The sequence below is a fragment of the Hirundo rustica genome, chromosome 13, assembly GCF_015227805.2.
Source record: "Hirundo rustica isolate bHirRus1 chromosome 13, bHirRus1.pri.v3, whole genome shotgun sequence".
Classification (NCBI taxonomy): domain Eukaryota; kingdom Metazoa; phylum Chordata; class Aves; order Passeriformes; family Hirundinidae; genus Hirundo; species Hirundo rustica.
The window spans coordinates 17009402-17033551 of NC_053462.1; the positions used below are offsets into that span (position 1 = coordinate 17009402).

The 24150-nt window shown below is 48.9% G+C and overlaps 2 protein-coding genes across 13 annotated transcripts in view; one reads left to right on the top strand and one right to left on the bottom strand.

The window, feature by feature from the left end:
* MEF2A (myocyte enhancer factor 2A) overlaps positions 1 to 6470 on the top strand; it is an 81972-nt gene extending 75502 nt beyond the window's left edge. For all 4 annotated transcript variants that reach the window (XM_040076914.2, XM_040076916.2, XM_040076913.2 and 1 more), the window contains 2 exons: positions 2229 to 2355; positions 2781 to 6470. In XM_040076914.2, coding sequence (XP_039932848.1) covers positions 2229 to 2355; positions 2781 to 3120 — 467 coding nt within the window. In that variant the 3' untranslated portion in view covers positions 3121 to 6470. The remainder of the gene's footprint in view (positions 1 to 2228; positions 2356 to 2780) is intronic.
* A 412-nt stretch (positions 6471 to 6882) lies between these two features.
* On the bottom strand, positions 6883 to 22839 carry LYSMD4 (LysM domain containing 4). Of its 9 annotated transcripts, none has more exons than XM_040077742.2 (4): positions 13540 to 13965; positions 12846 to 12973; positions 12452 to 12739; positions 6883 to 9025 (listed from the first exon to the last, which is right to left on the bottom strand). In XM_040077742.2, the coding sequence occupies exons 3-4, from the start codon at positions 12719 to 12721 to the stop codon at positions 8483 to 8485; spliced, it is 813 nt and encodes a 270-aa protein (XP_039933676.1). In that variant the 5' UTR covers positions 12722 to 12739; positions 12846 to 12973; positions 13540 to 13965; the 3' UTR covers positions 6883 to 8482. The 9 variants fall into 9 exon arrangements, with proteins under 9 accessions (XP_039933676.1, XP_058278301.1, XP_039933678.1 ...); XM_058422318.1 differs by lacking the exon at positions 13540 to 13965 and adding an exon at positions 13257 to 13495; XM_040077744.2 differs by lacking the exon at positions 13540 to 13965 and adding an exon at positions 13257 to 13353 and having other exon boundaries at positions 12846 to 12894.
* Positions 22840 to 24150: the final 1311 nt, after the last annotated feature.

Here is a 24150-nt window from a genome sequence, read left to right on the forward strand (position 1 = left end):
GGATCGAGAGGGTTGGTTTTTTTAAGGACTGGAAGGGATAGCTTCAGCTCTTGGATCATTAATTAAAATGTTGGATATCAGTTTTCCACAAATCCCCTATTTTTTATAATCTGGTTTTGTGTTCTGTAGATTGTTGGAGGAAGGGCCAGAACCAACTGAGTTACTGGTTCTAAAACAGTCCAGGCATTAAAAAAATTGCTAAAACCCCCTGCAATCAGTTAATTAGTAATTGACACCTGAGCAGAGCACACCAAGCCATCAGTAAATTCCTGGCTTCAGGTCAGTTGTTTTGCAGAGGTACAAACTTGCCAGCGCTGCTTGTGGGGGTCACAGCAGTGACGGTTTCTGTGGTGCAGAAGATGCTTTTGTGTGCACAATTCACATCAGGTCACTCCTGCAGCAGGGGCGTCCTCCTGTCAGTGCCAGCAGATACGTGATCATTTAGGGAATTAGTAATGCAGCTAATTGTGTAGTGACATATGTGCTCTTCAGAAAATCCCCCCTCAAAGCCCTGTCACCAGACACGTTCTGTCTGAAGTGTCAGAAGTTAATTGTCCATAGTCATAAAAGCTGTAATTGCAATGGAAAAAGATGACAGGGGAACTGAATTCCTATCAGTGTTTCCTTCAGGTCCGCTCTGAGAAATCCCATCAGCGCAGCACATCCATCTCCAGGCCTGCTCTGGGCAGGTGGCGGAGGAGACCCGGCTGCTTTGAAGGCTCAGCGCAAGTCTGGGTCACTGCAGGGGCTGCACAGTTTTTTATTTTTTCTTTATTTTTTAAATTCAGTTTTAGTCTTGCAGAAGGGGCTTTTTTGGTCAATCATCTTGGGACAAACTTTTCTGAAGCTGTGCAGAAATACGTGTGAGGTTTTTCAGAGTTTCCGTAGAAGTGACAACTGAGAAGAAATGAAACAAAAAGGCAGCTTGAGAAGCTTCACCTGCTGGGAGCAGCTGGGACTCCTGAGGCCTTCAGGAAGATTCTGGCAGGGATGTTTGTGGCTTTCTGACAGCACAGGGCCCTGCTGGCCCTGGATTCTCCTCCCAAGATGAGCTGTTTTAGGGAGATCTGGAATTTATCCACTGCAAACAAGTCAGTGGATGGGAGGGCGAGATTGTTCAGGAAGGCTCATCTCAGGAGAGAGAGAGAGATATTGTAATGGTGGTGGCAATTTAGGACAATACTATAAAAAAAAAACCCTAACACAAATCAAAGCCAAACCAAACTTAAGTGGAATGTTTGGTTCCTCTGGTGGCAGTACAGCCTGAGTTTGGCTGCTCACATTTTGTCCCATTTTCAAGACACTAAAAATTATTTTAGGGGAGCTTTATTACAAAATAATTAAAAGCAGAGAAGAGTTTGATTTTGTTTTCAAACCTGAAAGAAAACATGAGTGCTAATGATCAAGTGCAAACAACTTCAGTTGTGTGAATGAAGTGAGAAGTGAGGGAGCCCTGCAGCAGCCAGAGCCACCGGCTGGCTGGGGCTGGAACAGATCGAGCCCTCTGGGCTCCACTGAAGTTGAATTTCTGAATGGTGTTTTCTTGCTCCACACAAAGAGGTTTCTTTAGTTCCCGTGATACAGAGATGACAGTTTAATCAGACACTGAGGAGTGATATTGTGGGGAGGAGAGGATGTGATGTGCTGCAGGACTGCACTGAGGGGTCCCTGCCTGGGCAGTCAGTGCTGTTCAGGGCTTGGCTTTGCATGGAGGATGTAGGACCAGGAGCTCTGTGAACCCCCAAATGGTACCTGTGTCTTGTCTGAGGAGCTGCCACCTCCCAGCTGGGACCTGAAGCACAGCCCAGGTGTCTGCAGTGAATTCAGGGCAAGATCCACCGTCCCTGTGTAGTGACTCACGTGGATTCTTCTCATTTCATTTTGAAATGTCTTCAAAAAGGCCAGGTCTTACTGTAAGGTGCACACCTCTATTTACACCATTTATGTGTTGTAGCTGTGGGTTGGGTGTGTTCCCAGACAGCAGCATGGAGGAACTGAAAGCAGAATGCAAGAAAATTTTCATTTGGAGGCCTCTGTACTGTTAAGCTTCCTGTGAGCTTGGCAGGATTGCTCCCAGGCTTCAGAGTTTTCACATTTGGATTCCTTTGGATCAGCTGCCTCTATTTGTTTTGGGCAGAAAGCCTTTGTATGTGTGTTTATTTATATTTGTATGTTATGTATGTGAACCCCCCTATACATTACCTTGTTTGTTTGTTTTTCCCTCTTAGATTACTCCTTGACTAGCGCAGACCTGTCTGCCCTGCAGGGATTTAACTCCCCAGGAATGCTGTCCCTGGGGCAGGTGTCTGCCTGGCAGCAGCACCACCTCGGTCCCGCAGCCCTCAGCTCTCTTGTGTAAGTACCCAGGGTACCAGGGCAGCACTGGGGCAGCTTCTGCCCTTCTGCTGGAGCAGCTGCACCAAGGGAATATTCAGCACATTTTAACCTCTTGTCCGTTCTGCAAAACATTCGTGTGTCAGGGTGTTTGTCCCTTCAGTCACCTCCAGCTAATGAGCCGTGTCCCTGAAGGCTCAGCTTCTCACCAAGGAGGCGCCTGTGTGGCGACCGAAACGTTTGGCAATAGAAAATATTTGTTCTGAACTTCTGTAAATGCAGCTGGGACCTTTAATTAACGCTTTTCTCACCTTTGCTCTTCCCAGTGAGGTGCATTTATTTCTGTGCTGAGCCCCTAGGCCTCACTATCGCAGACACGTCAGTTGTCGCTCGCTTTTCACTTTTTGCGTTTTCTTACTTGTGCCTTTCCTGTTTCCTTTCCCCAGCACTGGCAGCCAGCTATCTCAGGGTTCAAATCTCTCCATCAACACCAACCAAAACATCAACATCAAATCTGAACCGATCTCCCCTCCCCGGGACCGCGTCACCCCCTCCGGCTTCCCGCCGCAGCAGCCGCAGCCGCCGCCGCCGCCGCCGTCGCGCCAGGAGCTGGGGCGCTCCCCGGTCGACAGCCTGAGCAGCTCCAGCAGCTCCTACGACGGCAGCGACCGCGAGGATCCGCGCAGCGACTTCCACTCGCCCGTGGTGCTGGGGCGAGCGCCCGCCGCAGAGGACCGCGAGAGCCCCTCGGTAAAACGAATGAGGATGGACACGTGGGTGACATAAACCCGCCGTGCCGCCCTTGCAGTTTTGCGTTCTCAAAACGAACTGTCCTGACATATCTAAATTTATAAATAAGGACGTGAATAAGTATATTTATATGTATATACATACGTGCATATATATATCTTCACACGCATATATATGTGCTAGTGTGTGTAGCATACACCGATCATCAGGCACTTACGACAAACTCTTGTATAGCTGCAGATGTCCCTTGGTAACAGTAACAGAACAATCCCGTAGGTTTGATCTCTAGTCTGGCACTTACCTGGACTGTGTGTAACCCCAGCCCGCGGCAGAGCGCTGTCCCCGCAGCGTCTCCTCCTCCTCCGCACCCACCCGAGCGAGGGCTTGCCTGTAGTACCGTCCCTGTGTGTAGTCAGCTCTATGGTTACGCGTAGTTAAGAAATAATTGCTTTGTAGCAGCAGAGCAGTAGAAAAGCAGGAAGAAGAAAGCAATACTGTACATAAACTGACCTTTCTATTACCCAACCTGGCATGGGTCTCTATTGCAGAGGGTGCATGGAGAAGGGCTGATGCTATAAGAAATAAAATAAAACAAAAAAAAAACAACAAAAACCCTGTTTTGCACGTGCAAAAAAAAAAAAAAGTAAAATAAGTGTATTGGGTCAAAGAAGTGATTTTTTTAATGAGTGAAAGAGAGACGTAGAGAACTCGCATGAAATATTCAGAAAATATTAGCCTAGAAAATAGAACATTAACAAAATAAAATTAATATATTAAGTTATAATTGGAATATGTTTGACAAATTTGTTTTTACGTTCATACCTTTGGAAAATATAGAAACGGATTTTAGCTCATGTATATTTTATATTAAAGAAAACAATACCCTAATGAATTGAAGACTATATATAAAGTTATATACAGTACTTTTGAACACATTCTGCTATGAATTATTTATATAAGCCAAAGCTGTATGTTGTAGCTTTTTTGTAGAGTATAGTTTTATCTTATTTTGACTTTCTAGTTTTTGCTTTCAAAGATGAAAAGGAAAAACTTGCAGGCGGAACCTTGGGGGAAAAATAAGCCATGAACACTTATATGTAAATTTAAATTTGAGCCAAACTCTTTGTGTATATAGCATCCTAAATATATTATCACCTTTGGTGTAAGTACCTATGTATTGTACGGTCACCAGATTAAAAAGTATATTTTTGTGGATTGACGCCAACTTGAAACAAGGCGAGGTCCTTATTAAGTAGAGTATTCACTGTTTAATATTTACTATTTTGTTAAATATACTGTACTTTCTTTGGATTTTAATTATTATTAATATTATTATCCAGATTTTTCAGAGGGTGTATAAAGGGGTTGGCCCCCTCACTGGTGGTGAATGTGTGCCGTTCAATTGTAATCTCTGTGCTGTATGGTTAAGCTTCATTATACATTTTATATATATGTATATAAATAGCAAAGTGGCAAAAAAAAAAAATCCGGTGTTAAGTTCATCCTGCATAAATATAAAAAAAATCTGTTACAACACATTTTAAGGCATCATTTTAAAGCTGCCTCTTCTGAGGAGGAAAAAAAAAACCAGTGGAAAAACTTGACCTAATTTCTCATGATAGGGAAATGACACATATCAGAGGAGCACAAAAGGTTTTGTGAGTTGGCAAGTGGTTTGGGAAAAATTTGCTGCTTCCGAGAGAGAGAGACAGAGGGAGGAAAGCAGAGCCCCTTGTGCCGCAGGACTGGGCTGGGAGCAGCTTTGGTGTTGGATGCGGGGCCGTGGTCCCGCCGGTGCTCCGGGTCACCTCCAGCCTGGCGCTGCTGTTCTGGGTGGAAGCCGCAGAGCCCTGGGATCGCCCAGACTCTCCAGAGTATGCCCTGATATTTATTACATTTTTTGCTTGGGCTTTTTTTTTTTTTTTTTTTGCAGTTAGGAAAATCCCTTGATGCTGTAAGGGCGGGCTGAGAAGGGCGGTGTCCCTGTGGTACCTGTGGCCTCCAGCCCTGTCTCTGGCAGCGTTAAAACCCACAGGGGCTCCAGTCCCTTCCAGCCCGTCCCGTTTCCGTGGGTTCATTCCACGTTCCCGTGGCTGCCGTGTCCCCAGTGGCCCAATTCACTTGCTGCTCCCTGGAACCTTTTGCTGCTCTGACCAGTGATGTGAGTTCCGTGATTTATGCACCTGTATGAACTTTGCTGTACATCCGAGTGGGAGTTCTGCATTCACATTTACTGTCTATTTTCTTGTGTGCCTTATCAGATGGCTTTGCTGACTGTATCTCAATAGTCTTTATTTCTATGCAGGTTTTTAAACAGTACTTAACTACTGTTTTCTTAAAGACAAAGCTACACAAGGGTTAGAGTTTGTATTGAAATTGCACCAATGAATTAAAAAAAGAAATATTAATAAAAAGAATCAGTTCTAAAGAGCTGGGCCAGGGAGTGGCCCCGTGCTGCCCCAGCCCCGGCAGAAATGTCCTTCCACAGCCCCCCCGGTCTCGGGGAGCACCTCCTGCCACCGAGGACATGGGAATCCTGGTTTTTAATAACGAGTAACTCACTTTGAAACATACTTTTTTAGAAATTGTAAAAATGTTTTATAAAAAAAAAAAAATGATGACATAGCACAGATATTTCAACAGGTTAAAAAAAAAAAAAAAAAAACTTTTTAAAATTATCTCTGCTGACTGAAATGCAAGTGGATCCAATCCTGGGCTGAACCCAGTCAGGTTTGAATGATTTAAGATTTTTATCTCTGTTGTGACAAATCACCTCCATCCTCGAGCTCTCACGATAGTTTTGAGAACGCCACGTTGTCAGGGACTCGTCAGAGAGAACTGCTTTAGCCTTGCCTTCCCTCCAAGGACACTAATGCATCAGAAACTTGCGAGTTACTGTGCGCACAAGAAATACATAGTAAATAAGGAACAAAACAACTCCTAACAATTGATCCTGGGCAGAAGTTAAATCCGAATGTGAAAGAAAGACTTAACCAATGTAAACATTTAAATCTTAGTAGAACCTTTCTTCACTTTGCTGTGCAAGAGAACACTGCTTTGCTATATTTAAAATGGCTTTTTTAAAAGAGATTTATGTATTTGGTAAATGTTTGTAGTCAACAGTTCACAAGAAGCTGTTCACGGTTTAATGCTGATAAGCCGTTTGGCGGCACAAGCTGGACTTTGTTGCCATCCTTGAGACGAATCTTTTAAGAAAAAAAATAAGTTAATCTCAATTTTTTTCCCTGAATGTGTTGTTTTTTCTTCAATATACAATAAATATTCTAGTGAACTTTTTATCAAATGGTTAAGAAAATGCTAGAGGTTGTTGTAAAATATTTGTATCCTGCATTCACTAAAGTAAAGATACTGGCTTTTACTGTGTACTCCGGCCTCTCTCGTGTTTGCAGAGCACTGGTCCCGCGTCCTTGCCCCCTCCAGATGTCAGTCAGGTGAGAGGTGTTGGTTTTGAACTGCAGCCATGAGGATCTTCATCAGCAGGAATACACACACTGCACTCAAGGACTGATGCCTGCTAAGAACCATCCTACAAAACTTGGAGAGACTGGCAGATGAGGCAGGGTCCCTTCAGAGTGAGAGCCCAAGGCCAGTCCTGCCTCTCCAGCCCCGGTTCCTCCTGCTGCTCCCACCCCTGCTCACTGCAGGGGCTGCAAGGGGCCCCTCTGTCTAAGGCAGGTGCTCAGCTGTGTGGTAGCAAATAAAGCACAAGCTCTGCCCCTTGTGCTTTTATTGCATGTGCTTTTATTTAAAAATATAAGAACCCCTTCCCACCCTCTCCCCAGAACAAAGAGATACAGCTCTTCACAGAAGAAAAATACAATTTTTGTTCAGTATAAGATACTCTGGAGTGCTTGTTTACAGAATTAGGTTCCTGCTTCTGAGAGCTGCAGGAAACACAGGTTCTCATTGTTAACAGCACACGATTGTGCTTGTGTAGTGTGGGGTGCTCACCTTGCTTCTGCAATCCTCTGTCCAGGCAGATACCACCAGTCCTTGAGGCCACGTGCCAGGTGTCTGTACCACAGCCCCTCTGCAGCCCTGCTCTGCCCCAGCCAGCCTCGGGCTGCCAGGGGAAGTGGGAAAAGCCTCGTGGTCCAGCTGGGAGCTGGGAGCTACAAATGGGGCTGGGCCGAGGTGGGGACAAACATCGGCTTTCTGCACCCACCAGCTCTGCCCCGACCCACGGCACCTGCCCACACAAAGTCCTTCAGTGTTTGGTTCCAGGAAAGCTTCACCTCTGCCCACAGGCCTAGAATTTGCTGAATCAAATTGCTGAGGCAAATCCTTCTCTTCAGCAAAGCTCCCAAGGCCTCCCTTGCTGCTCCCTTGCAGCAGGCAGCGTTTGCTGACTACACCTCCACTGCCCTGCGAAGCTTTCCAAGGCACGTGGTCCGTTCACAGAACCTCTCACCATCAGCAGCTTCACAGTCCAGAAAGGCTTCACCCTTCTTTCTTCTTGGACTTCTGTCCTGGACCTTGCAACCTGCACCCGGCTCAGCACTTCACTCCCACTCAGACTGCACACATGGAAGTAATTCCATGGCCAAGCCTGGGGTCTAAGAAGCACCACTAGAGACTATTATTAGTTTTTTAGCAAATAATACTGACTAGACCTCCTGCCAGCAAAGGAGCCCTGGAGAAGTGCCTGTGACTCCTCTCTCCTGCTCTCTTCCAACACCCCCTGCCCACCTGGGGCCATGCAGGGCTGAGCAGCACCCTGGGACAGCGCAGATCCTGCACTGAGATCTCTGAAGGATTTCACTGAGGGGAAGAGGTCTGGGCTCACCCTTCCCAGGGGTGGGCCTGGCACATCCTAATGAACACGCCTCACAGGTTTGCTCGGGGGGTTGACAAGGTGCTGGCAGTGTCCTCGTGCCCTGGCTCACCCAGCTTAGAGCCCAAGGGGGCATCTTTACAGTCACACAGGCCAAAACCACATTGGTCTGCAAGAGACAAAAACAACACTTCTGAGACAGCATCTCCCCCTTCCATTCCAGCAAAAAGTGTTTCCTTGAAATGCAAACAACCCCCAACTTTCCAGCCACATTAATACTGCACTCTCTAGCTCAGCAGCAAAGGATTTGCTTCTAGACACGGCATTAAATACCTGAAGCAACCACAATGAGTAAATTGCTACAAAATACTTTCCCCTCAACAGAGTTCCCAACTCTGAAGCCACCTGCGTGATCTCTGTAAGCAAAAAAGCATCCTTGTTTTTCCATCAAAATCACATCACCTCATTTTCAGTCAAATTCAGGATTACATCATCAACTACTTATAAAAATAAAAATTATCTATATTGTTGTATCCCCTTGGCTGCACTTGAGTCAGTCACGAGCATCACTGCTGGAGAGCCGGAGTGGGCTGCCCTTTCCCCTTAGGATTTTTTTCCTACAACCGAGCCTTGTGGTAATTTCCCTTCCAATCCAGCTGTTGAAACATTTGAGGTTGTCGTGTTAGAGGTGTGTGCCACCAGGCCTTGTGTTTTAAAATAGATGATATAAAACACCGGCAGGACAATTCCTATCAGCAGCATAATGAACACGGCGTTCCACCACTGGATCCCGCAGTCCGCGCCGTTAGCGGCGTCCCGCTTCCCCGCCTCGGGCAGGGGCCTCTCCAGCCCCTCCCCGCCGTACTCCGCGTCCAGCTGCACCTCCACCTGCGCCGCGTCCTGGATGCTCCGGTCGATGTCCCTGAAGTACTCACTGAGGCGCCGGCCGGCAGCGGAGCCGCTGGGCTCGGGCTCCGGCAGCTCCACGCGCGTCAGGCCGGGCTGGGCGGGCGCGGCCGGGGGCGGCCGCAGGGCCCCGGCGCCCTCGGTGAGCAGCCCGTGCGGCCGCACCGGGATCTTGATGGACTTCAGCGCGTACAGGTCCTGCTCGCGGATGAAGTTGTTGACGCGTTTGATATCTGCAACCTAGAGAATCCAGAAAGGACACCAACAGTGAGAGCAGGACAACCCAGGAGCGAGGCAGGAAGCAGCCACAAAACCAGCGTGGCAAGGAGGCGAGAGGGAGTAAAAGCAGGCCCTGGATGTGAGCGGTTTGATGTTCTGCAGAGATCCCCCAGCAGTTCCAGGGACGCTCCAGGTCCTGCAGGATAGAGGCAGTTCCCTGTTAAACCCATCCACAACCCCCTCTAGTGCTCTTCCACCTGCTGTATTTTGCTCCTTACTGCTTCTCCTTCCCTTGGCTTTCTTTGCCCTTCTCTCACTCAGTTAAGGAAAGAGTCTTTGTAACAAACAGATCCTTCTAAAAACTATTTTCATACTTTATACACGAGTGCTTAAGGTGAGAGCACACCAGTGTGAGCAACTCCTGCTCAGGAAATGATATCAGAGTGATCAGAGCTCCATTTTGGGAGCACACCAGTTCTGAAAGCAAGGGCACAGCCTGGAGAGCAGGTGAGCATCTCCTGCACAGGCACGAGCATCCTCTGCTCAAGCAGCACCTCTCTTCTGCGGGACAGCAGCTCATCCAGCTTCCTCCTGAGCTGCTCAGTGCTCCTGCTGAAGGACAATCACCTCTGTGCTGTTTCATCACCTTTGCTGGTTCCTGTCTGTGAGCTGTATCCCCACCCAGCAGCAGGAAGAACAAGGAAGCAGCAGCCACATGTGCAGCACCAGACACAGGGACAGGCGGTACCAGTGCAGAAACAAAGGCAAGGCAGAATCCCTTATGCAACATTAAATAAGGGAAGATGCTTCATCCAGTGGCCACTCACAGGCACCCAGTAAGCACAGTAACTTCTCAGCTGCACTAAACCCTCTGTCAAAGAAAAGGAACAGGATGTCAGTGTGTGCCAGGAGCTCTCGGCTGTAGCCGAGGAGAAAAGAACCTTGAGGAAAAGGCTGGAGGGCACAAAACAAAACAACGAGAGCCAAACCAAAGAGAAAGAACACAAACAGGTAAATCACCTCCCATCCATCACAGCAAAGACACACTACAGGGACTGTGCTTTGCTCCTCAGGAATTACAGCGTGACCTGCATTCACTGCACACTCACACACTTGAGGCTGCCAAGGAAACTGGGGAGCTAAAACAAAAAATACCCGCTTTACTTCCTAAGCACTCTGCTCAGACGTACAGAAGAGATGGAGGCCTGAATCTCATGTTTACTCTGCAAAGCTTGAGAACTCTGAAAATGGCACATTTAATCCAGGACCTGATCTGGGGACACTGAGGCAAAAGGAATCCTCAGTCTCTGCTTCAGGCTCCTCACAGCCGGCCCCAGCGTAACCTCTGGACTTAAACCCTGCAAAATTTCTTAGTTATGAAATAACAATCTCACCCAGAGCCTCCTAACTGAGGTGCTGCTTCAATTTCTGGATTTGTTCCAATGAAAACAAATTACTGGGACAGTAAATATCCCCCGTGGTGTCTGCAATCAAATACTGCAGTGTGGTGCTAAGACTCTAGAAACAGAAAGTGGAGCAGCACTCACACAGAAACAACAAACAAAGCTGACGGGAAGCATGCGAGAGATTGGGCTGCACAAGCATTTAGGCTTATTTTCTGTACTCATTTTTTTGGCTGCAGTGAGCTCCTCTTGCCCCAGCTAAGAACAATGCCAAAAGCAAGCCAGGACTATAAATGGTCAAGAGTAAAAATGAGAATTTTGAAGTGCTTTGCATCTCTGCCAAGTTATCTGTGGCACACACACAGAGCTGTTGGTTGCACCGTCTTAATATCCCCTCCCCAAGAAGATTCTGAAACCAATGTCAAGTTCCCATTGATTTCAAGGAGAAGTTCACCCTGGATTTTTACACACATTTGCCTATATATCTGTGGTTACAGTTCTCACTGCTGTCCGGGCAACCTTTCATGAGCTGTTTAATTGCGCAAATAAAACAAAACACATGAAAACCATCATGCCAGTCTTTCAAGAGACAAACAGACAAATCTCCTACAACAAGATTTCTGTACCTGTTCAGTTTAACTGCAGCAAGTCAGAAGTGCCCTTTCTGGCAGGGAGAGGCAGCTGGACAGTTTTTTTTCCTGTGGTAGGAGAACTCTATGTGATCCCTTCCATCAGCTTGCTTTTCCCCTGGGCAGGCCCAGCAGCCTCCAGAGGGGCTGAAAGGCTCCAGGAGTGGGGCAGCAGAAGAGCAGCCATGGCAGGGACAGAACTGGGCCCTCTGAGTGACAGTACAGAGGCACAGCAGGACTCTTCACACCATAAACCAAAGAACTGTTCAGAATCTCCCTCCTCTGAGTTCACCCAGCTGCTGTGAGTCTGTCCAGGTGCTGCTGAGAGCAGCACACAGCTCCACACCCAAGCAAAGCTCAGCTCTGCCTTCTCAGGCTCTCCTGGGGCCAATCAAGGCCTATTCAAGTCCTACCAGACTTGCTCCACACGCATTCGGGCTCGTCAGCAGAACCTACAAGGGTGCCTTTTTTGTTTTGTTTTTGTTTCTAAGGGCATGGGAGGAGAGGAGTTGCTGCAATCCCTCTAAGGCCTCTTGCCTCAGCTGCACATACAGCTGCTGTGTGGTTAAGCAAGACAGACTGCAATGGCCTGGCAGTGCTGGAGCCAGAGCCGTATCATTATCCCGCTGCGGTCACTGCCAATTGTTTGCATCACGGAACTCTGAAATCACAGTGCAGCTTGCAGATAAAGGGGGCTCTAAAAATACAGCTCAAACTGCTAAACAACGCGGGCTTCTAATGTTCAGAGCAGGTAATTAAACTTTCCAGCAGTTCTGCTCTTCTTTGGAACAAAGAAAACATGTTGTGTAGTTGTTCCAACTCAAATCTCAGTATGCACACGCCCTCCCTCCTGCCCACAGGCACCTCAAGTGTGCACGCTTTGGGATGACAGCAAACAACCGAAACGCACACACAGACACCACCTGGACTTTGGGACTGGACTCTGGCACCTCTCCACATCCACCCCTGTTAGACTCAGACCTTCCTTACAAAATGTAAGCTGATACCTTTCAAAAACTAAACAAAAACCTCACCCGTAACTGTGGTGTTTCTTTGTACTGCTCAATTTACTTCAAAAACTCCAATGTTCCTTGAGAGCAGAGCCCTGGCCCTCATGTCTACACTCAGCTCCTTAATGTTTGCCCTCACTGAAATAACTTAGTACAACCTGCACTTAGTCACTGAAATTAAACAGGAAAGCAGGTCAGGCAGGGTGTGAGGCTGACATCTTCCCAGGCTGTTGGCTGAGCAACTTTTTTGTGTTTTTCTGGTTTTTTGTTGGTTTTTTTTTCCCTTTCCTCCAGTTCTACCCAGACAATGACCATTCATACAATTCACAGGGCCAACACTGTCCAGTGTCAACACCACCAGACCACAGGACACCTCCTGGAAACCTCTGAGGGGATGAACCTCACCTTACAGCCGTACTGCAGGGCCAGCTTGTTGAGGCTGTCCTCCTCGGTGAGCTCCTTCTCCAGAAGCACCACGTCCCCCAGCCTGTCCCGGGCGCTGCCCCGCTGCTGCTCCCTGCCCCTGGGCCGCAATTCCATCACGTTGAGCTCCTCCTCCGAGGACTCGTCCGAGTCCGACCGGCCATTGGGGAACACGTACACCTGCCTGCCCGGGAACGTGTGGACGGAGGCGGGAGCCTGGAAGGGTCTTGTCCGGCTCTCGTGCAGCCTCATCCTTTACACCAGCGGCGCCTGGAACAAAACCCAGACGCTTTGAGTTTCCGCAAGACCAGAGTTCAGTTCTTAGCATGAAAAGATTCAGAGAATGCACAGAAAGTTGGCAGGTGTGAACACTCACACATACGCAGAGGTTTCTTGTACCCAGGGGCAAATCCAGAAATGTCATTCTAACAGCAATATCAGAAAAGTGATATGCTCAAACTGCAGCAATCAGTAATTTTTTTCCAATTTTCTTATTTGGTTTACCTGTGAACAAACCACCTTATAACTATGTTGCTCAACATTTTACTGCTATGTTCTATAATTTTATTAAAAAAGCAACATAGTCACTTGAGCAGACTGTTTTTAATTACCAATTAATTAATTAATATAAATATATCAGGTCTACCAACAGACATTAAAAACTGAGCAGTTATCCTTTTTGTAAGTCCTTAGTTCTCTACACTTTAGTTATCCACATTTTAAATTCTTGGAAGTGCACTTTTTTTTTTTTTTTTTTAAAATAAGGACAGCTCATGCTACACTTAACTTTAACCTGAATAATAAGGTTTCATTTTGCTGCATGAAGACGAGAACCTGCCTGAGCACTTTAATTATTGCTCAGCATATAGCTGCAAGTTCGGGTTGGAGGTTTGGTTTTTTTTTTTTTTTCCTTCAATCCTCAGCTCCACAAACAATTTGTTGTCAGGTAAAGAAAACCCCACATTGTTATGGAACCTTGACCTTAAGTTCTCCATCTCCACCTAAGGAATTCTTCAGGTGAAACCACTACGATTTAATGGCATTTCCCTGGCCTGGGGCACGGCACTCACAGCTGTGCCGAGGGAGCTCGAGATGCAGGACCCGGCTGGAGGCTGTTGTGGGACACCCCGGCCTGCCCCGACACAGCTCCCTCCCCAGGGGCTGCCGAACTCTTCCCCAAGCTCCTCTGGGGACCCCGACCTCGTCACCACCTCCGGGGATCCCGATGCCCTCAAGGGACCCCGATCCCCTCAGCATTTCGGGAGAGTTCTCCCCTCAGGGTGCCCCGCTGCCCTCTGCACCTCGGGGTCCCGATCTCCTCAGCACCCGCTCCCCTCGGCACCTCAAGGGGGTCCCGATCCCCCAGAGGGTCCCGCTCCCCTCAGAGGCCTCACCGCCCTCAGCGCTTCAGGTGACCCCAACGCCCTCGGCACTCGAGGAGGGTCCCGACCCCCTCAGAGCGTCCCGCTCCCCCGTGGGGCCCCGCTCTCCTCAGCGCTTCATGGGATCCCGCTACCCTCAGGGGTGCCGCTCTCCTCAGGGTGTCGCGCTGCCCCCAAGGGCCCCGCTCCCCTCAGGAGCCCCGGTTCCCGTCCCTCTCCCCGCGCCCCCCTCACGGACCCGCCGCCATCGGCTCCGCACCAACCTGGCCCCGGTCTCGCCCAGCGCTCCTCCCATTGGCTGGCGGGGCCGCGGGGCGGGACCTCGGAGCCGTCCGGCCAATGGGAGCCCGGGAAGGGCGGAGATCAGCGGGCGGGGCCGGGACGGGCACGGGGCGGGGCCTCGCTTAAAGGGCCCGCGGGCCCCGGCCGGCATCGGGAGCGAGCCCGGAGCGCTCGGGGGCCAGGTCACACAGCCGGACAGAGGGACACATCACACAGCCGGACAGAGGGACACATCACACACCCGCATAGCCCCGGGTGAGGTGCCACTGCCCTGGGACACGTCACACGCCTGAACAACAGGTCATATTACACACGTGTACAACCACGGGTGAGGTGTCACTGCCCCCGGACACGTCACACACACGGGTACAAGGGGTCATGTCACACACCAGCATAGCCCTGTGTTATAGTAACATCTGTTATTACATCATCAATATGTAATAACAGATTACGATATGTCAATATTACGATATGTCAATATTACAATATGTCAGTGTTGCAATATGTCAATATTTCTCCACTGTGCGGGCAGAGCTGACCAGCTGTGCTCCACACTGCTGTGTTTGCCTTGGCCCACCCTGACTCGTGGCTTATGTTTAAAAAACAAGCTCAGGACACACTGTTAGCAAGTTCCACATTTGAAGCTTTTCTGGGGTGCAGGGACAGGAGAAATAATGCCACCCTTGCCAGCTGTCAGAATTAACCAGGCACTCCTTCAGGTGCCCATGGGGTGAAGATCTCCTGCAGGGTCAGCGCAGGGTTTGGCTCAGCCTGGGGTCTGGCTGCTCTGTGCCCTAAAGGTGGTGGACAAATCTGCTTTTAAGCTAAATTAAAGCTGAGTGCAGTCGCTGGCCAACCCTTTGCCTTCCCCTGTCCAACCCCAGCGCTGGAGGCAAGAGTGGAGGGCATTTCCTCTCCACCTCTGGCTACCACTGGCATAGATGCAACATCAGCTGGTAAATGTGACACACTGAGAGGAAAGAAAGCTCCACAAGCATCAACAATTTCTTTAAGCAACAGTTGTTCACAGCTCTTACCTGCCCACACACCTTCGTGGGACTGACAGATTTCAGCAGTGCTTGGTGGGAGAGTGATGTGTCAGCAGCACATCTCCCAGCAGGTCACAGGATCTCCTTCCCTCCATCCCTGGGCCAGATTATCCCAGGAGCAGATGACTTTAGGGCTCAGGCAGCTTTCTGACCCAACAGACGATGGATTTAGTGCTCTGGAGAGGGCTCTACAAGCATGGGGAGTAGATGAAAGGTGCCAAAATGCCTCTCTGTGACTACTGAGGTTCAAAAGTTACAAGCAATAATCACGTTTTGTCAAACAGATCCAGGTTACTCAAGGTAACCTGCTCGAACCTGGCAAATAGACTGCTGAGGAAGTGCTGGAAATGTGGGGGAATAAACGGGGCTTTGCTGACAGGGCTCGGTCTGGGCTGGATTACTTGTCCTCAATGGTGCTTAACAAGAAATAACTGTTTTGTAGGAGTGCTGATGTTGGATCTGGGTCAATTGCACGGGTGATGTCATCATTCCAAATAATTGGAATATTTTTGTAGTTAGCAGACAGATTGTGAGAGCTGCACAGCCCCAAACAAGCAGAGTCTGTCTGAGAGCTCAATGGTTCAGTCATTGTCTACACTCGAAAACACAAGGGTCATTCGTGCCCTGAATTTCAGGAAGAATCCTCCTGCCCTTAGCTCAGTGCAGAGGGCAACAGAGCTGAGAGTCTGCTCATTTTCACTCACTCCAAAGAGCAGTGTGCCCATGGTGCTGGGCACCAGCTGGAATTCACATCCATGCCAGCTGCTTCCCAGAGTTCATCCCTGTGCCAAAGAATCAAAACTTTCATGAAGGTCTTGGCTGGGGCTCTCCAAATAATCTAGAACAGGGCTCTGCTCTTGTGTCCCTGTGATTCCTGGGAGCTCTTGCTCAGACCCAGAATTGCAGTTTTCCTCATGACTTGGGATTTGTTCCTCTTTCTTCAGGCTCACTTCAGAAGTGTGAGAAGCGTCAGACACATTTCCTGTGTCATTCTTTGCTTCTCTTTCAGCTGCATTCTAAGCTGTGCAATGAAACCTCTCGTTGTGATTTTGGATCACTCAGTGACAGGCTGCTCTCCACCCTTGGGAAAAGAGTAACTTCAAGAAAAAAAAATCAAGAAAAACTTCTTGAGCATCTCCTTAATATCAACCAATCACTCCTGTTTAGTTTAGCAGATACATGGGAAAGGCTCCTATACAGCACTGTGAGGCAATAGGAATCTGCTGGTACTTCTGAATTATACACACAAAAATAAATGAGTATTCCTTTTTACCTTCATTTCATTGTTCCCTAGTGGGAGACTGAGAAGGCAGCTGGAGCAAACCCCACCCAGACCCTGGACATGGCATTATGGAAATTATGATGCCTTTCTTGCAAATAATGAATAAAAGCTGGGCTCTGCTCTGATTTTGGACTAATGCAGCACAACCAATTCTAGTGGAATTATCCCTGTGTTAAGTCAGAAGCACGAGCCAAATACAACAAAATAAACCTCTCCCTGGTACCTGGAGTGACTCAGCTTATGTGGGTACTGCATGTACCTTTGATTGAATTATACACACAGCCATAATTTTAAGAGGTTGATACAGCAGGCACCCAACACAGGGGAGAAAACCTCAACTAAATTAAATTAATTATAGGTATATGCTTAATGGAGTTAATTGAGCCATGGAGGTTACTCAGAGTGCATGTTTGGTAGCATCAGGTTACACCTTGTCTGTTGTAAGGCTTTCCCCCCCTTGGAGCTTGTAGCTCAGCAGGTTCCAGACTCTGCCATGGAGCACAGATCCTGTCACTGACTGCCCTGGAAGGGCCTCGGGTTGCAGGAAGGAGCTGGTGGTGACATCTGGAAAGCAGCAGAGCCCATGTGACAGCAGCACTGAGAGCCAGCTGCAGCCCTTCCCTGCAGGGACATCCCTGCCCAGGGCCCAGCCTGGGTACAGCCTTCCCCAGCACTGCCGTGTGACCCCAGCCCACCCCCAGGCGACAGACACCGGCCCGTGTCCCTCCAGGAGAAGAGGGGTTTGTCACCCTGCAGCCAGGCTGTGAGGAGCTGGGTACCCTGCACCTCTGGCTCCTCCCAGGGCAGGAACAGCTCCTGCCTCCACCCTCTCATGCTTCCTCTCCTGTCTGTAACAGAGCAGGTGTGACAATAAAAACCCAGCTTCATCATTCATCTCAGACATCAAATTACTCCCACCTACGGGGACCACATTCACAGCTCTCTCACGTATGCTGTGACTCAGGAGTGGGACTTTGATCTGGGGAAGCAGAATGCAGATCTGAACAGCACTGCTGTCTCCTGGAGGAGATAACGTGTCTCTGCTCAGAGCCCTCGTTCTGGCCTTGCCTTCTATCACACAGCTCCACTTGGCAGGGGCTGCCTGGCGTGTGTGATAGCAGGCACTGAATTACTTCAAAAAAACAGAGACTTACTCTTTCTATAAAAACAAATGACTAATTAAAAGTGGATTTAATTTCATGGCTCGTATTTTCTTGGGATTGTCCCAGACTCTGGAGTCTCCACACCCTGTCCTTCTGGAGAAATTTGGCGAGGGAAAGCACCGTGAGATTTGTTCCCTTTTCTCTCCCTTACTCCCAAAATCCCCACTCCCCCTTCTCCCTTCCTGCAACTGGTAAATTGTGAAGAACAGGAATGTTCCTGGGAAGAAACCCAGGCAGAATTGCATTCAGAACAAGTCAAAGATTTCTTGCATAGCTGAAGCATGTGTTTGCAATCCCCAACTGCCGGAGCACGTAAGCCCTGCCAGCGAGTGCTGTTCCCTTCAGATGTTCTCAGAGAGCTCTAGGCAGTGCCCAGGGCAGCCTGTGGACAATCTGAGCTGAGGAATTGCTCCATGGCCCATCTGTTCACGGTGCTGTGCCAAAAATGTTCTTGGTGAAAGGATGGCGAAGAGCCAGCCCTACCATTGCAAGGAGCTGTGTTAGGGACGATCAGAAACGCTGCTCGGGGACCTCCCCCAGCCACAAACTGGTTCCATGAGAGAGCTTGGCTGCTACTGCCAACCTGTCAGCCCAGGCCTCAGGCAGCTTTTGGGACCGATGCTCTCCAGAATACTTAGCATGGGCTACCCCAACGAAGGACAAAACCACAAGATCCCTAATTGTAAGTGCTGGGAAGCAGCAGAGAGCAGCAACTACAGCCAGCTCTCCCCTCAGCTTGAGAGGTGCCACTGATCCAGAGAGACAATTATTCTTCCAAGGGTGCTGTTCAGTGGGTCAAAACCAGAACCTGACAGGGCAGGAAGGATGGGAGCTGGGGGCTGGGACATCGGTTGGAAAAAGCAGCTTGAACGTATTTGTGAGGAAGGTTTTGTCCTTGGCACTACACGGAGCACGGGACATTACAGGAGCACAGAGTGAGCCCTTGCTCGAGCTGGTGCTGATGCTGGGGAGAGGCAGGTTGATGAAAGCATCACTTGTCTTTCCAATGACCTTATCATGTGAGCTGAGCCTGCCGAGAGCTGTCTCTCGCTCTGTGCTCCTCGTGGCCCGAGCCAAGGCTCCCGGATGCTCTGTGCCGTGTCCGATATCGCTGGCAGGCTCCCAGGGCTCACACGTCCTGGGTGGGACCAGGACACCTCTGTGCTTTGCTGCCTCCAGATCTCTCACTTCCAAACAGAGCCAATCTGATCTTGCAATTTTTTGAGTGTAAGGAACACCCTGAGCTTGAGGGAGGAACAGAAGGAGCAGAAGAGTCTTCCAAAGCAAGATCCTTGACCTCCCTAGCTGTGTGCCTGTGCTGGCTCATCTTTGTGCTTCCCAAAAGGGTTCCCAGGTCTTTACTGGTGTGTGGCAACAATAATGAGCAAGTAACACGTGGGGGCAGCAGAAGGCTTTGCTTCCTTGTCTGCGAGTCGGCGGTTGGAGCATCTTTGCAAGGATTCTGAAGAACTGAGGTGCTCCCAGGTTTGAGGGTCACTGTGGTGGGCACAAGCTGCAGCTGCTCAGCTTCTGGGAGAAGGATGTTGTAGGACAGAGGGGCTTTGTGGCCTCCTGGGACAGGATGTCAGCACTGAATCCTGGGATTTTGTCACTGCACCTCGTCCCGCCCCAGTTCCTGCAGGCCCAGCCCAAGCACTGCCATGCTCATGTTCAAAGCAGGTCCAGCCATAAGACAGTCACAATGTTGTCCACGATGGAAAACTGGCTGGAGGGAAAATCCCAGAGTCAGATCCCTCTGCATCCCACAGGACAAGCCTTGCTGAGCTTGTTGCACCACAGGCAGGATGGGGCCCAGCACGTCCCTTTCAGTGAGCTAAAGGGAAAAAAAGAAGCTCTTACCTCCCTCATCACTGTGAAGAAAGATGAAGGTTTCAACTGCTGCCATCTATTCTCTTGGACACTTGGAATTTTCAGCTAACAGGAAAAAGCCTTGATCTTGGCTGTGAAGGTCTTGAAAGCCAAGTTTTCAGAGTAGGACTATTTCAGACAGGGAAGTGGTTACAATTTACACAGTATGGCTCTAAGGTCTTCTGGCAGGGCTATCTCCAGAATAGGTGTCATTTTTCCTGCTCACAATGAGCAGAAATTCTGGAATTGTTCATCCACTTGATATTTGCCTGACTGCTCACATCAGTCTCCCCATCATCAGTAATGTGGAGTCTGAGTGGTATTGGCTGATGGAAATGGCAAGAAATAAAAAATGCAGCAAAAGCCAACCTTGTCACCAGAAATGATGATGGATTAATTACAGTAAGGGGTGGGAAACAAAACACCCCTGTGCTCCACAAGTAATTTAAAAAGAGTAAAAGCAGATAAACTCCCAGATAGGAAAAGCATTTTCTGTAACTGAGGCTGCTACTTTAATTGGAAAATGCTGTTAACACAACTCTGACAGAGGCGAGGGCAAGAGCACAGCAGGGCTGGTGGAGATCTGCAAGTAAACAGCTGAATTGCTTCTCTCAGCCTCAATCTGCAAATTTCTGAAGCCAAAAGAACAGCTTTAAATGTAAAACTTCTGTCGGAGCTCATGCTTCAATTGGGCTGTGTGCCAGGACATGCAAAGTCTTAGGGCATTAAAAGTCTCATGGAGATGAAAAGACAGTGGGGAGTCATTTGAGTTGGCTTGTAGTGCACTAAGCTATAGCAGGATCTGCCTTCATTCCCTTTAAACCAACTTGTGGGGAGGCAAATTGAGAGAACTGAGCTTTTATCACTTGTAATAGTTACAGCAAAAGCTAAGGCTAAGTTGGAATTCCTGTGTCCTGCACACAGCCCTGCACAGAGACCCCAGCCCCAAGCTGGCTCAGCCTTTCCAGAACCTGGGAAGTGAAGCAGCCCCTGAAAATGCCCCAGAGCATGAAGTGACCATCTCTAGGGATGTGTGAGCTGCTCTGCTGGCTTCTGTTCTTTCTTCAAACCATCATCTCAGACAACCTTTAACCACAGAGTAACAGAACAGGTTTGCACCTACCCTGCTCTTTCCAAGGAGCTCAAAGTGCTTTAAAACCCTCCAGCCAAGCAGTGCTACTGTGGCTCCTATTGCACAGTAGTTCCCTGATTTGCAGGGCAACAAACTGCTTCACCCAAGGCTGCACATCATGTTGGCATGTCAGGACAGCCCAGATCCTGGGAAGCTGGGATGAGCATTCATCAGGAAATGAAGGATGTGTCTGGCTGTCAGTAAACACTGAAAAAAGCTGTGAACAGCAGCAAAGTGACACAGACTCCCTGTGGTCACCAGGTACCACCAAAGCACAGCTGGCCAAATCCAGCTGTTGTAAGGAAAAGGAAGAGGAGCAGGGCCATGTCTGTCACTGCTAAAGCTGCACCTCCCTGCATGGGCTGGCTTCAGGCTGAGCATCACTACCAGGGTCTGGGAAATGCTTTGCTGGGACTCCTCACTGCCAGGAGCTGCTTTACAGTATTCCCAGCTATTCCTCTAAGTATCAGCTTGGACAAAATTAAAGACAAATTAATTCCCTTGAGTTTCAAGGACTCTGGGAAGTCACTAGTTGGCTTCCTGCTGAGACAAGGGCAAGGAAGGACATTGTTAGCAACAAACACAGAAAATCTTCTCTACTTGGAGCCATGGAATGAGTTTGTGCTTCTGGGGAAACATTGCTGTCTCTCAGGAGCACGTTCAGCACAAGGAGAGGAGCCCCAGTGGGCAGTGGGGGCTTTCATCATAGTGCCAGGGACCTTCTCAGATGACAGAAAGGAAAAAAAGACACACCAAAAGCTTCATTAGCCTTAAAAGCTCATCCTCAGTGTCTGTCCTGGTCTGAAGGGGGAGGAAAGTGTTTTCATTTGTTTTGAGGTTGGTGTTAGGAAACTCTCCTAAAAGCCAAGGGCCAAATGCTGCATTTTCCCTTCAGGAGACAGTGCCAGGGAATGGTCAAAGACAGCGACCACAGAGGGAAGACTTTGCAGGTCCAAGGCCTGGGTGCCAGAAGGGAGTTTCACCCTGGTCTCCTCCATGAGAAGCTGGCTCCAGGGTCACGTCCACAAGGACACCCTCAGTGTGGGATGGGAGCAGTATTGGCTTCAAATCTGCCAGGATCCTGGGAAAGCCATCCCAGGACCCTGTGCTTGGAGTGCTAAAATCAGCGCCTGTATGTGAGACAAAAAACCAGGAAGAGGAACCATTAGAAGAATTAAAGGGACACACGAGCAGATGAAAGGTGCAAAGCCTCATCTTCTGTGTTCCCAGGTGGGAATTCCACAATTCCCCCAAGAGGGAATACCACAGAGAACCAGTGGGAAGTGGATCGAGTAACCCCCACCTCACCCCATGCCTTAAAATTCGAAAGACACAAATGCTGAGCTCTTGTTCGAAGCAAAGCACAATCCTCTCCTCTCTCCCCATTGTTAGGTGTAACCCAGAGCCTGTGGAAGCAGCTACAGCGAATTAACATGAGAGAAAGGAGCTGGATTGAATTTGCTAAGAGAGACAAACCCCCCTACAGGCATGCTGTTAGGAAAGAATGAGCACTAATTCTGTTTATTCTGATTCGTTTTGTTTGATTGTGCTTGATTGTGCTCGCCCTAGGAAACATGAGAGCTGCTGGGGATCATATCAGCAAAGAAAATCAGAGAGCAACAAGTTGATGGTTTAGAGTTCATGCAAACATCTGCCAGCCACTGAACCAAAAGAAAAGAGTTGGCTCAGAGGCAATCCCTTATCTACTGATAAGATCCTCTTGAGGAAGAATCTCAGAATGATGTGGAAGAGAGATGGGAAATTGAGCTGCAGAGCTAAGCCAAGCTGTCAGCAGAGAATATGGCAAGGGTTGGGTTTTTCTTCGCTTTCCTCCCCGTTCTTCCCCATTTATTATTAGAACAAAGAATATTTTTGCCTGTAAAAATCTTTGTGCCGGAAGAGGTAACACCGGGGTGCGCTCCTGCACCAGAGCTGAATTTCTGGGTAGCTTTGATTCAACTTTCTGGAGGAAATCATAGTAAAACTCTTAGCTATGGATCTCTGTATGATCATTACCTCAGCTTTAAACACCTCCTATTACAAGTCCTTGTCTGTGGAGATAAAATACATCACCGTGGTTTCAACTCACCGGAAAGTCTCTCCCACCAGCTGCTCTCTGTGGAAGTGTCAGAGGAAGGAGATCACGTCCCAGGTGCCAGAGAACACAAGCTGTGGCTGGTCAGGAGCAGAAGCTGTCAAACCACGAGGTGAGGAAATTCAGGACAACCAGCAGAGAAACTTTCCTGCCTTTTTTACAGATGTGCTGCGCTTACAGATGTTCCCTGAAAGGGGCAGCAGAGACCAGGCTCACACAACGAACAGAAAGCGCCGTCCTGATCAGGGAGAAATAAAAATGAAGAGCGAGAATTATTTGCAATGTTTCTTTTCCTTGGCATACAGGGACTCCACCATGTGTCCACTCAAATAAAAACAGCCTGGACCTAGACAGGCCAAACTGGGGCTGCTTGGCAGAAACTTGATTGACTCTGTGATCTCCTCCTTTAGCTGCTTTTGAGAGGAAGGCACCAACCCTGCCCAGAAGTGGGTGCTGGGTGTGCAAACATTGTGGAGCTCCATATAATGCACTGATTAACACTGATGTCACTGCAGCAGCACAGCAGCCTTTGGGCTGGCAGGGGGAACAGTGTCATTTGGGAAAGGTTCACTAACAGGCTCACGAGTACCTGCACCACAGCTCATCACCAACACAGTTTGGCTCCCACCTAACCCTGAAAGAGGGAGAGGAGGAAAAAGGCTGTTTAGACTATCAAGGTTCCCAACAGTCATGTTGGTGTGAAGGGGTGAAGCAGGGACGTCCATCCTGGACCATCCTTACAATCTCTCCAGGCTCTCTTGAACCAGTCAGAGTTAGTTCTAGAGCTGATCTAAGTCACTGCCTGAAGAAGAAGACACAGTTATTTACCTGCAGCAAATCCCATGTGTGTTACTTCACCTCAGCCCAGCCTGTCCTGCTGCTGTAATTGCCTTATCACCCTTTCTAGCACTGCCCACAATCCCCAGTGCAGAGGATGTCTGAGAGCTCCAATCATGGGACAAAACCACAGGCACAAACCATGCACCAGTCTCTTCATCAAGGACTCGAAAGAGGCCTCAGGTTTGAAAGCAAGGAAGGGCAAGGGTGAGGTGAGAAGGCAGCAGAGGAGCTGAGGCAGCAAGAGCTTTATCAGGAAACCAAGAACCCTCTCTGCTCCTGCTCTCAGGATAGAACAGCAAATCTGGCTGCAGACTGAAACCTTGGCTTCCCCTGAAGCCAATGGCAAACATCCCACTGGCTTCAATGGGAGCAGGACTTCATGCCAGATCTCGTGCTTCCCATTCCTTTGCCGTAGCCATGAGAGCAAGCTTCCCTTCCAAGGCTGTGTCTGCAGCTAGAGCCTCCAGGAGCAGGAGAATGGCTCTCCTTGCAGCCTGAGAAGCATCAATGGGAAATGAAAGACTTATTTTTTAACAGAAATGGTGACTCCCCTGGAGAACAACTTGCTTAGAGTTATGGGGCTCTCT

Coding starts and splice junctions, on each gene's coding strand:
- LYSMD4 (XM_040077746.2), bottom strand. CDS start 12,721: ATGAGGCTGCACGAGAGCCGGACAAGACCCTTCCAGGCTCCCGCCTCC. Junction 9,026..12,451: donor CCCTGCAGTACGGCTGTAAG/GTGAGGTTCATC, acceptor TGGATTCTCTAG/GTTGCAGATATCAAACGCGT.